At 44.8% G+C, this 13,773-nt stretch overlaps 1 protein-coding gene across 2 annotated transcripts in view; it reads right to left on the reverse strand.

Annotated features, from left to right (window-relative positions):
• Positions 1 to 790: 790 nt before the first annotated feature.
• MXI1 (MAX interactor 1, dimerization protein) overlaps positions 791 to 13,773 on the reverse strand; it is a 47,893-nt gene continuing 34,910 nt past the window's right edge. The window contains exons 3-6 of one of the 2 annotated variants that reach the window (XM_056529489.1): positions 10,752 to 10,781; positions 5,870 to 5,984; positions 4,093 to 4,264; positions 791 to 1,960 (exon numbers count right to left, since the gene is read on the reverse strand). In XM_056529489.1, the coding sequence (XP_056385464.1) occupies positions 1,797 to 1,960; positions 4,093 to 4,264; positions 5,870 to 5,984; positions 10,752 to 10,781 (481 nt within the window). In that variant the 3' untranslated portion in view covers positions 791 to 1,796. The remainder of the gene's footprint in view (positions 1,961 to 4,092; positions 4,265 to 5,869; positions 5,985 to 10,751; positions 10,782 to 13,773) is intronic. The other variant, XM_056529490.1, reaches the window with a different exon arrangement.

A 13,773-nucleotide genomic window follows, 5' to 3' on the forward strand; every position in this document is an offset into this window, starting at 1 on the left:
GTCCCTCACTGGACCTTCACATCGCCATGAGACGCAAAAGATTTAAAAAAAATAAACGGATCCCAAACGTTGCGCAACTTACAAAGTTGAACATTTTTACTTGTCTAAAAGACAGTGTGACGTACTTTTCACCTAATGCGATAGCGGCCGAACACTGCGCCATCTTACACCGCATGCTACAATTTGTTTCCATAGGTTATGGATCAGTGCATTTATAACACATAGGGGGGACCCCCAATTCTTAGCATAATAAATTAAAGAGGGTGGGGGGGGGGGTCCTCTGGATTCAAGATGGCTGGATGGTGGTTATTTAGGAGACATTGTTAAACAAAATGAGCATCTGCTGAAGACTTTGCAGTGGTTGTATCCTGATTCAATGAGAGCTTTACAGTTTAAAGGGGGACACCACCTAAAAAATTTGCTTTAAGGGTAATCCCTTTGAAGTCAATGAACTAACATAATTGAGTGCATGAAATGTATCTTACTTGTTGAGAAGAAGTGAAAGAATTGCTACATTCTTAAGGGGCAACTCCGACTAATTTCTAAAAAATCTTAATAGTAGTGCAAGCCGCCTACCTACGAAACTGGTATGACTATCGCAGCAGAAGTCATGCCAGATTGGTCGGTAGGTGTGTGTGTGTGTGTGTATATATCTATATATATATATATACACATACTTTTTTATTGTGTGTGTGTATATATATATATATATATATATATATATATATATATATATATATACACACACTTTTTTATTATATATATATATATATATATATATTTTTTTTTTTTTTATTATATACACACACATACAAATTGTCAGGCAGCTTATTCCATAGCAACCATTCACATTGTTTTGTTTATCAGTTTTAGTTTTTTAGATTGAAGCAGGGAGCCCCCTTTGTACTATCAGCCAAATGCTTTCTGATTTTAGGGCTGGCTCAGGTGCCACAAGTTCAATGCATGCTGTAACAAAAAGGTCATGCTGGGACTTGTAGTTTTTTTTTTTTTTGCCAGACTCTAGTCTAGTAAGGTTATGAAACTTAAAGAGACGGAATATCAGGATAAAAAAAAAAGTAATTCAGCAATTGACAAAACATCCAGGTGTGGCGCCATCCTCTGGTCACCATGCATATCACAAAGTCACTGGGTGCAGAGTATTATAAGCTTCGTACATGGCGGAAGGTGGTTTGGCCAAATCCCAAGTCCTTGGCGACCGAGGCTGGAGGAACCTTTTGTAAACTGATGCAAGTGAAGAATCTAGAGAATAGCCATTGTTTTTTTTCTCCCCGGAATGAAGGGTACTACAAGACCCAAAAGAGAAGGACTCACTCCGTTGACCAAAACGAGAAGAGGTCTTTTTTTTTTTTTTTTTTGTTTTACACCATTCCATGGTTAAGTTTTTATTTTTTGTATCAAAGTCTTCTAAACGTGCCGGAGTAAGGCAAAAGAACGCGCCACAACTATGGTCATCTCGAAAGCTTTAGATCCGTATGGAAAAATGTATCGCCGTAAAGCTAGGTCTTCAAGTTGTGCTCAAAAAGTTTGTACATCATCGTAACGACCTCCATCACGGAAGGAGTCGTGTGATCTTCGGGGGAATGCCCTTATGTTATTGGAGAAGAAGCTGGTCCACGGTTCTTGGTCCAGCAAAACGAGAAGAAGAAAATCCCCTACGACTTTCCAACTCCATTCGTGATGGGAGAATTGGGAGGAACAAAAACATTTTTTTTTTTTTTGATTGAAAATTCGAGTGTGTGCATTAAGTCCAATCCACCGCCGGGAGCCAGGGACTCTTATGAGTGGTATATCAGCTTGATACTGGCGCTGGAATATCCCTCATCGCTGCCCAAGCTTTGTCGGCTGTTGTGGTCGTCCAGGTCGCTGATGCTGGTGCTGCTAGAACTGTCCACTTCCAAATGGGAGAATTCTGTGCTTTCGATGTCTACCTCGATATCTTCTGTGGAAATAAAATAAAGAACGTGAACGTCGGTTATGGCGACCACCTATTGCAAACACTGAACAATGCTATGCCATAGGATAGCATTGATCCATGGTATCGGCGCTCTTCTTGTACAGCCTGGCAGAGGCAGCCTGTACAAGAAGAGGATCACTGACTTCACTGAGGTGAGCAGAAGGATTCCAGCTACCAACTTGGTTGATAGTTACCCACAATTGCGCTGCTGCACCTAGTTTTTAGCCATTTTAGATGCATCCAAAGGGTTAATGCCAGAAATCAGCGTGATCGCTGATGTTCGGCATTGGCAGTGGGTCCTGGCTGCTGATAGCAGTTGGTCTCGTCAGTTTTAAAGTGAGCTTAGCTCCTGGGGTCACTTCAAAATCCCCTAGCATGGCCAGAATGTACATGTATGTGTTGTCTAGGGATTAGCAGAGAGGGGTCTTAAACTCTTGGCCAGACTGGAGAGTACTTACATAGAGGCCCTCATTTACTAAGCTAATACCCACTAGACATGTCTCAGACAGTATGCACCAGGAAAATCCAACTAACCCAACACTGCATTGTGAAAAGCCGAAAAAGGGGCGTGGTTGGCCCAAAAAGGGGTGTGGTTTCACAACCCAACCTATTTACTATGGAATTCAAAGAAAATCCTGTGAATAAGTGGTTGGAAATTTCCACCTAGAAAATACTGGTCAGAACATTTTTCCGACTTGTAAATCTGTGATCCCCATAGTAAATAGAGAGGAATCCTACAAGTCTGAAACAACATTTCACACTAGTAAAAACCCGACACTCTTGGTAAATGAGGCCCAGAGTATTTCTCTGGAGGACCTGTCCTGTCTTGCAATACATAAACAACCTATTCATGTGAATGGGCACTTTGCAATGCTTCGATTCACCAGTGGTGGCACTGCAGGAGAAACAGAACACTTGCTCCCAGGTTTCCCGATCGATCACAGCTGATCGCTACAGGAAACGGTGTGATCAACATATTGTCAAGGGACACCAAATTTTCTTAGAGGCTGGCACCACCTTTTGGCTGGACTGTTCACTGTACCTATGATGCTTTTTTTATGGTTAAAGGAGTACTCCTGCGAAAGCTAAAGGAGAACTCCAGAATATAACAATTGTTCCCCATACTGCCGGCAGTAAAAAAATAAAGATGTACATACCTTCCTTCGCTCCCCTGGGGTCTCCGGTCTCCGCAGCGATCTGCTTCCTGGTTGCCGGTGGTCGGTGAGTCATACTGCGCTCAGCCAATCACCAGCCGCAGTGAAGTCCCGACTAGGCCGGCGATAGGCTGAGCGGCAGTGTGAGAACGCTTCAGGACACAAAATTCTTCACTACACCGGCACCTGCTGCCGGGGCCGAAAAAGTCACACTGCCACTCAGTTTATTTGATTGGCTGAGTGCAGTATGACACTCCAACCACCGACAACCAGGAAGAGGATCGCGGCGAAGACCAGAGGCCCCGGGGGAGCGAAGTAAGGTATGTACATCTTTATTTTATTTTTTTACTGACGGCAGTATGGGGGACAATTTTTATATTCTGGAGTTCTCCTTTAACTTATCCCCTATCCCCAAGAACCTGGCTCTCTCACTAAGGATTGCACGTCATCTACCGGTAGACGGCACGCGCTCCATTCATTTCTATGGGAGCACTGATCATGCCTGAGTGCTGTACTTGGGTCTTTTCGGCATTCCCATAGGGACCCTCATTGAGCACCAGGTTCCCTCCCGGAGATCGCAGGGAAGCCCCCAGCGGTTGCATCCCCTGCAATCAGCTACTTATCCCCTGTCCTGTGGATGGGGGATTAGTTAATTTTTGCCAAAGTTCTCATTTAAGCTTTTGGTATATATTGATAATATTTGAAGTGATGGCATATCTCCAACCTCCACCCATCCTGAGAATAAAGGGGTCCCAGCACAATTTCAGCACTCTGCCCTCTCCGGGTGACCTGGGAGTGCTTTACAAGGAGAACTTAAAAGGCATCTCAATGCTAAAACTGTGTTGCAACCCCTTTATTCACAGGATTTTGAAGGGGGGTCACAAAGGTCAGACCCTCAACCATCGTAAAAATGGTAGTACCCCCCCCCCCTCCTTAACTTGTAAGAATGGATGCCAGACTTACCTCTTTCTGAGTCAGACCGGTCAGACGACAAGCTGGAACCAACACTGTCTGCTCGCACCCGCTCCGGCTCCCCGCAGCCCTGTAGCTGCTCCAACCTCCTCTTCAAAAAACGCTGTTCCCTTTCCAAGATCTCCAGCTGATGTTGGCCCTTCCGCGCAGTGTCTTCAAGTTTCTGAAGGAACACGGAGAACGTAAGATTAACCCCTAAACTGTAGGGATGTCACTGATCCATGGGGAGCCCTTTGCCTCACACACTTGACTACAGTCACGGTCATAAATGTTGGCACCCCTGACATTTTTCAAGAAAATGAAGTATTTCTCACAGAAAAGGATTACAGTAACACATGTTTTGCTATACACATGTTTATTCCCTTTGTGTGTATTGGAACTAAACCAAAAAAAGGGAGGAAAAAAAGCAAATTGGACATAATGTCACCAGACTCCAAAAATGGGCTGGACAAAATTATTGGCACCCTTTCAAAATTGTGGAAAAATAAGATAAGAGTTTCCAGTATGGCATGGACAGAACGGAAAAATGTATGAAAGGTGTCAACACAGGATAGTCTGGATGGTGGATAAGCAGCCCCAAACAAGTTCCAAAGATATTCAAGCTGTCCTGCAGGCTCAGAGAGCATCAGTGTCAGCGCAGACTATACATCGACATTTACATGAAATTAAACGCTATGGCAGGAGACCCCACTATGGAGGAGACCCAGGAGGACCCCACTGCTGACACAGAGATATAAAAAAGCAAGACTACATTTTGCCAAAATGAACTTGAGTAACCAAAATCCTTCTGGGAAAACGTCTTGTGGACAGAGGAGACCAAGATAGAGCTTTTTGGTAAAGCAAATCATTCTACTGTTTACAGAAAACGGAATGAGGCCTACAAAGAAAAGAACACAGTACTTACAGTGACATATGGTGGAGGTCAGTGATGTTTTGGGTTGTTTTGCTGCCTCTGGCACTGGGGGCCTTGTATGTGTACAAGACATCATGAAATCTGAGGATTACCAATGGATTTTGGGTCGCACTGTACAGCCCAGTGTCAGAAAGCTGGGTTTGCGTCCGAGATCTTGGGTCTTCCAGCAGGACAATGACCCCAAACATACGTCAAAAAGCCCCCAGAAATGGATGGGAACAAAGCGCTGGAGAGTTCTGAAGTGGCAGCAATGAGTCCAGATCTAAATCCCATTGATCACCTGTGGAGAGATCTTAAAATTGCTGTTGGGAAAAGGCGCCTTCCATTTAGAGAGACCTGGAGCAGTTTGCAAAGGAAGAGTGGTCCAACATTCCGGCTGAGAGGTGTAAGAAGCTTATGGATGGTTATAGGAAGCCACTGTTTCTTTCCAAAGGGTGTGCAACCAAATATTAAGTTAAGGGTGCCCGTAATTTTGCTCAGCCCATTTTTGGAGTTTGGTGACATTATGTCCAATTTGCTTTTTTTCCCCCTATTTTGGTTTAGTTCCAATACACACAAAAGGGAATAAACATGTGTATAGCAAAACATGTGTTACTGCAATCCTTTTCTGTGAGAAATACTGCATTTTCTTGAAAAATTTTAGGGGTGCCAACATTTACGGCTATGACTGTATATGCACTATATCAGTGGTCTCCATACTGCGGACCTCCGGATGTTGCAAAACTACAACTCCCAGCATGCCCGGACAGCCAACGGCTGTCCGGGCATGCTGGGAGTTGTAGTTTTGCAACATCCGGAGGTCCGCAATTTGGAGACCACTGCACTATATATACACATGATACTTGTCGTCCATACCTTGATGTGCAGTTTGGCTTTGTTTAGTAGTCCCAGGGTGGTGTGCCTGGTGCTGTCGGGTTCTAGGGGTATTAGGTCCTTCAGTCGTTCTAGACAGAGTCGTAAGTGGGCCCTCCTGTAAAATAAGAGTATAAACAACGCTCATCACATGGGTTCTCCACATTCAATAAACCAACAATGCAGAAACTAAGGCCAAATATCCATTGGTACAATGGGGGGGAGATTTATCAAAACCTGTGCCGAGGAAAAGTTGCCCAGTTGCCCATAGCAACCAATCAGATCGTTGCTTTCATTTTTAACAAGGCCCCTGCAAAATGAAAGTAACCACCTGATTGGTTGCTATGGGCAACTCAGCAACTTTAGGCCTCTGCAAAATGAAAGTAGCCACCTGATTGGTTGCTATGGGCAACTCAGCAACGTTAGGCCTCTGCAAAATGAAAGTAGCCATCTGATTGGTTGCTATGGGCAACTGGGCAACTTTTCCCCTGGGCAGGTTTTGATAAATCTCCCCCAATGTTTTTAGGATAGAGTATGATGCTTAGAACCATGTTATAGGTGCGCTCGCCCTAAATAAAAATAAAAAATCTGATTACTAATGCAAAGTAAGGTAAAGAATGGCAGCCGAGTTAGATCAAACAATTTGTTGCTAAGGATACACCGCCTAGCAACCAGGCTTGGTAAGGCAATGTGGTAGCGGAGTGTGATAAGGGCAGATGTTGTTACCCTAGGGGCAGATGGCATAAACCCTTTGTATTCGTGACGCCAGGGCATGGTTTAGCCTAAAACCACCCGAAGGTATAACGCTGGATCCTGGGCTAGGCACGAGGGCAATAAAGGTCACTCTTGGAACCACCTGGTCACTGGTACCTCCTGGGTAACAATCACATGACTTATCTCTTAAAGGGGTTCTCCGCTGCCCTGCCTTCCGGAGCTCCGCTCGCAGCATCCGGAAGTTTATTACTCCGAACGCTGTGTTCGAGGCCGCCCGCTCGTGACGTCATGCCCGCCCCCTCAACAAAAGTCTATGGGAAGGGGGCATCACAGCGGTCGCGCCCCCTTCCCATAGACTTTCGTTGAGGGGGCGGCCTCGAACACGCAAGCCCGCACACAGCGTTCAGAGTAATGAACTTCCGGACGCTGCGAGCGGAGCTACGGAAAGCACGGCAGCGGAGAACCCCTTTAAAGATACAACACATTTTATAATACATTACACTGCAGAATATATGTACAGAGGGGAAAAGGGTGCAAGGGGCCCTGGGGACACTGAAGGAGGCTGCCTGACAGGACAGTAAGTGTATGTGGCAATATCTCCCGTACTGGGCCACCACAGCTATGTTCATACAGAGGAATGGACGGCGATGCACTTCCGAGAGGATTCCGCCAAATCGACATGTCAATTCTTTTTGCAGAGGCTAGAATCAGAACTTCTGCGGCAGACGTTTCCGTCACGGGAATTTCATGTAGAATTCAATAGAAAGCAATGGGACTCCGCTGAAACGGAATTTCCGAGCGGAATATTTCCGCCAGAACATAGCCCTAAAGGTTTAAACCACTTTTCCTGCCGCACTATCAATACTGTTCTTAATATAGGACAATCTTTACCAGTCTGAATTTCACTCCGAGTCTTTATCTGTACAGAACACCCTTGGCGCGGCGCCCGTATTACGCCTGGCCTGTCCATATCACACGCCTGCCAAATGTGTCTTAGTGCCAGACTGCTGACTAGAACTTAAAGGGGTACTCCAGCCTTTGGATAGGGGATAAGATGTCTAGGGCGGAATACCCCTTTGATTTAAAGCAACATAAAGCAACAACAACAAAAAAGTGGAGTTATCTGACTACAAGCTGGTATAGGAAGAAATGAGGAAAAGTTGGGGGACAACCAATACGACTTCCACTACAGATCCGATCTTTAAAGGGGGTTCTCTGCTTGGGAAAATCTCAACTTGTTGTGAAAGTTTCCTTGTCAATAAGATGAAAACAAAGTCCCCCCCCTCCCCCGCTGGCAGTAAGGCTGGGTTCACACTACAGAATCTACGTCCGGACAAAATGCGGCCAGAGGTTCCCATTTTGAAATTCCATAGTGTGTACCCGGTCCTAGGCTATGTTCACATGGCAGAATTTCCTCACCCAATCTCCTCTACAGCTGTGTTCACATGGTGGAATTTCCGAACGGAATTCCACAGGAATATTCCGCTTGGAAATTCCATATCAGCAGAGTTCCACTGATTTCCTAAATCTTGATTCCGGCGTCCGCAGAAAAAAAATAGACATGTCTATTCTTTCGGCAGATTCCGCTTGAAAATGCATTTCCGTCTATGCCCCCTTCATGTCAATGGAAGGTTCTGACTAGAGATGAGCGAACTTATAGTTAATTCGATTCGTCACGAACTTCTCGGCTCGGCAGCTGATGACTTTTCCTGCGTAAATTAGTTCAGCCTTCAGGTGCTCCGGTGGGAGTGGAAAGAGTCTCCCAGGACTGTATACACCTTTTCCAGCCCACCGGAGCACTGGAAAGCTGAACTAATTTATGCAGGAAAAGTCATCAACTGCCGAGCGGAGAAGTTCGTGACGAATCGAATTTACTGTAAGTTCGCTCATCTCTAGTTCTGACAGTATTTTCTGCCTTCAGGAACTGATTATATATATATATATATATATATATATATATATATATATGGTTTTCACTGGGATTCTGCTGCTTTGTGAGTAGTGCAGAATCACTGCAACGGCATTCACCCGGCAGAAAGGCCGGACTGCATTGCTGTCTATGAGACAGGACAAGTTAAGCGTACCTGCTTTCGGTGGCTGAATGTCCGCTGAATGTCCACTGAGCCCTAAGGGTAGGGTCACATGTGCCGTATTGCGCTGCGTATTATCTGCTGCGTATTTTCCTACTCATTGAAGCAAAATCAGCTGCAGAAAATATGCAGCAAAATACCGCACATACCCTTTTGCTGCAGATTTTTCCAAAGCTGATGGTGACAGGATGTACTGGGACTTGTAGTGACCCAGCTGTCAATCCTGTAACCCAGTGTTTCCCAACCAGTGTGCCTCCAGCTGTTGCAAAGCTACAACTCCCAGCATGCCCAGCTAAGTATAAAACGTTCTGTCCTTTTAAATATAAAAAGATCATCAGGTCCTCGGACTATGCAGAACTTCTAGGAAACAAGTAGGGACAGGAAGAGGAAAGTGTTCTAAGAAATGTACCAGAGCGGGACAGATAGCAGAGATACTAACTCCACGGACAACGCCATCTGACGCAATAATACCAGAAAAAGGTCACAACGACTTAAGACGACTAAGAAAATGTTCCTTAAAAAGGAGCACTCTGATTATACCTAGTGCAACAACAACAACTATCTACATACTGCAGTATCTCTGCTTGTTGTCAATGACTATAGACAATATATATATATATATATATATATATATATATATATATATATATAATATATAGACAATATAGAAGTGGATTTGTTTTTTTGCTTATAAACAAGTGTTTCCTAAGTAATGTGCCCCCAGCTGTTGCAAAACTACAACTCCCAGCATGCCCGGACAGCCTTGGAGGCACACTGGTTGGGAAAAAAATGCATTGAGAACACAGCTTTGCAAACATTAGCACTGAGGTACGAGGTGCTACATGTCATAAAAAATCCTGTGCCCCCTGTCCTAACCCTCGGTGTCCCCCTCAGCCTCCCACATTCCATTAGTCCTCACTCCCCCGGGCGGTCCCTCATCCCCACAGTCCCAGAACTCCCAGGACAGGCCCCCCCCCCCCCCCCCAGTCAATCTGTCCGTCCGTGCTATAACTAGTGATGAGCAGCAGGGGCCATATTCGAATTTGCAATATTTCGCAAATATATTGACGATTATTCGTCCTATGTTCACAAAATTCGCATATTCGCTATGGTTATTAATTTTTTTTTCCATGCAAACATTTGCATAAAAATTTGCATGTGAAAAAAAATAAAAATAATAATAATTTGCAGGTGAAAAAAAACAACAAAAAAAAAACTAATATTCGTCATTACGAATATATAGCACTATATTCTAAATATACGCGAAATCGCAAAGTGCCGATATTCACCATAAAAATTTGCATTGAGAATATTCGTGCTCAACACCAGCTATAACCAAAAACTATCTCACTGTCACATTTGGGGGAATTTCATCATTTTGTTGCAAAATTGCACAAAGTGTTTTCGCAAGCTCTGCTTTTACAAAAAAAATGTTTTTCATTTTTTGCTAAATTGGAGTTTGCACAATATTTGTTGTGCAAAGGCGGGGCTTGCGCAAACAAAACAATTTAATTTTTATTATTGTTTTTAGTATACAATTATGCAACTCGGCACTGGTGCGAAGATAAATAAATTCCCACCTTACGTTATAATTAGAGATGAGCAAACTTACAGTAAATTCGATTCGTCACGAACTTCTCGGCTCGGCAGTTGATGACTTTTCCTGCATAAATTAGTTCAGCTTTCAGGTGCTCCGTGGGCTGGAAAAGGTGGATACAGTCCTAGGAAAGAGTCTCCTAGGACTGTATCCACCTTTTCCAGCCCACCGGAGCACCTGAAAGCTGAACTAATTTACGCAGGATAAGTCATCAACTGCCGAGCCGAGAAGTTCGTGACGAATCGAATTTACTGTAAGTTCGCTCATCACTAATTATAATCCACAGACCAGGAAAACAGGGTGACAACCAACATGGCCAACGTTACCGCTCCCCCAATAGTCAGGTATGGAAAAAAGGGGAAGGTGTAACTCTGCAGCGCCCCCCATAGGCTGCCTGCCACCCAGCTTTCTTTGGCTCCTGGGTGGTATATCCCTATTCACGTTGCCCAAAATTAGTATTTTTGACATAACGTTCTGGACTCACCGATTCTTCTCTAACTCGTTGTGTGTAGATCTAAAAAAAGAAAAAGAAAAAAAAGAAAAAGAAACAATATTAAAAAATAATAGAACTAATAGGAAGTCAGTAACAGTGCATGATGGGGGATGTAGTACTATGTAGTTCTCTGAGACTAGATCACATGACAGGCTTAGATACAGCGGCTTAGCAGACTGTATCGCACATGACAGGCTTAGATACAGCGGCTAAGCAGACTGTATCACACATGACAGGCTTAGATACAGCGGCTTAGCAGACTGTATCGCACATGACAGGCTTAGATACAGCGGCTAAGCAGACTGTATCACACATGACAGGCTTAGATACAGCGGCTAAGCAGACTGTATCACACATGACAGGCTTAGATACAGCGGCTTAGCAGACTGTATCGCACATGACAGGCTTAGATACAGTGGCTTAGCAGACTGTATCGCACATGACAGGCTTAGATACAGCGGCTAAGCAGACTGTATCACACATGACAGGCTTAGATACAGCGGCTTAGCAGACTGTATCACACTTGACAGGCTTAGATACAGTGGCTTAGCAGATTGTATCGCACATGACAGGCTTAGATACAGCGGCTAAGCAGACTGTATCACACATGACAGGCTTAGATACAGTGGCTTAGCAGATTGTATCGCACATGACAGGCTTAGATACAGCGGCCAAGCAGACTGTATCACACATGACAGGCTTAGATACAGCGGCTAAGCAGACTGTATCACACATGACAGGCTTAGATACAGCGGCTAAGCAGACTGTATCACACATGACAGGCTTAGATACAGCGGCTTAGCAGACTGTATTGCACATGACAGGCTTAGATACAGCGGCTAAGCAGACTGTATCACACATGACAGGGTCAGACTGCGTTCACACCACATTTTTGCAATACAGTTCCCGTATACAATTTCAATTTGAAAGCCGTACGCATTGACTCTCCATTGATAACTGTATGCCAAAAGATGTATCAGGCTGCATCCGTTTTGCGTCCTGTACGGTTTTGTCCATTTTTTTCCTGTACCCAAACCCGTAGCCTACCACGCTTTTTGGTCTGGGTGAAAAACTATAAACCGTTTACATACATTTTGATGCAGTTTAGTCCGGTTTTGAGAAATATTTTTGTCATCAAAAACCTGATACGGGGAACTGTATTGCAAAAACGTGGTGTGAATGCAGCCTTAGATAGAGTGACACATGATAGGCTTAGATACATAGATTGAAAGAAAGTATCACATACGGCAAGCTCAGATACATAGCTTAGCAGACGCACATGAAAGGTACATCCGCTCCACAGGCGGTATTTCACATGATAAGCTTAGATACAGTATCTAAGGCTGCATTGACAGTGGACCAGCGCTGAAATCCATTGACTTTAATGAGCCGACTGGAGTCAAACGGTGACTCTGGCCGGCTCATTTTTGACCCATATCCAGTTTTGTGACCGGACCTACCTAAAACCATAGTATACCACGATTTTAGGTCCAGTCACAAAACTGGATATGGGTCAAAAATGAGCCGGCCAGAGTCACCGTTTGACTCCAGTCGGCTCATTAAAGTCAATGGATTTCAGCGCTGGTCCGGCAGGGGTACGGGATAGTATAAGTACATTGGCTCGGCAGACAGTACCACACAGGAAAAGTTTAGATACAGTGTCATAGACTGTATCACACTAGATACATTTTAAAGGGGTTCTCCGGTGCTTAGACCTCTTATCCCCTATCCAAAGGATAGGGGATAAGATGCCTGATCGCGGGAGTCCCGCAGCTGGGGACCCCCGGGATCTTGCACGCGGCACCCCGTTTGTAATCAGTCCCCGGAGCGTGTTCGCTCCGGGTCTGATTACGGACGACCACAGGGCTGATGGCGTGTGACGTCATGCCTCCGCCCCTCAATGCAAGCCCACGGGAGGGGCGGAGCATGACGTCACACGCCGACGGCCTTGTGGTCGTCCGTAATCAGACCCGGAGCGAACACGGACTGATTACAAACGGGGTGCCGCGTGCAAGATCCCGGGGGTCCCCAGCTGCGGGACTCCCGCGATCAGGCATCTTATCCCCTATCCTTTGGATAGGGGATTAGAGGTCTAAGCACCGGAGAACCCCTTTAATACAATAGTTCAGCAGACAATGTCACACAATAGGCTTAGATAAGCCAAAGGCTGTCCGGGCATGCTGGAAGTTGTAGTTTTGCAACAGCTGGAGGCACCCTTGTTGGGAAACACTAGCTTAGATTCAGCAGACAATATCACACACAGATGGCTTAGATACAGCAGCTCAGCAGACAGCAGCACACACAGCTGGCTTAGATACAGCAACTAAGCAGACAGTATCATAAACAACTGGCTTAGATACAGCAGCTCAACAGAACGTAACACACACAATAGGCTTAGATACAGCAGCTCAGGAGACAGTATCATACACAGCTGGCTTAGATACAACAGCTCAATGAACAATACCACACATATCTGGCTTAGATACAGCAGCTCAGCAGACAGTATTATACACAATAGGCTTAGATACAGCAGCTCAGCAGACAGTATCACACACAGCTGGCTGAGATACAGCAACTAAGCAGACAGTATCACACACAGCTGGCTGAGATACAGCAACTAAGCAGACAGTATCATAAACAACTGGCTTAGATCCAGCAGCTCAACAGAACGTATCATACACAGCTGGCTTAGATACAACAGCTCAACGAACAATACTTCACATATCTGGCTTAGATACAGCAGCTCAGCAGACAGTATTATACACAATAGTCTTAGATACAGCAGCTCAACAGACAATATCAAACAGCTGGCTTAGATACAGCAGTTCAGCAGACAGTATCACACACAGCTGGCTGAGATACAGCAACTAAGCAGACAGTATCATAAACAACTGGTTTAGATACAGCAGCTCAACAGAACGTATCATACACAATCGGCTTAGATACAGCAGCTCAGCAGACAGTATCATACACAGCTGGCTTAGATACAACAGCTCAAAAAACAATACCACAC

This window comes from Hyla sarda, chromosome 7 (assembly GCF_029499605.1).
Source record: "Hyla sarda isolate aHylSar1 chromosome 7, aHylSar1.hap1, whole genome shotgun sequence".
NCBI lineage: Eukaryota > Metazoa > Chordata > Amphibia > Anura > Hylidae > Hyla > Hyla sarda.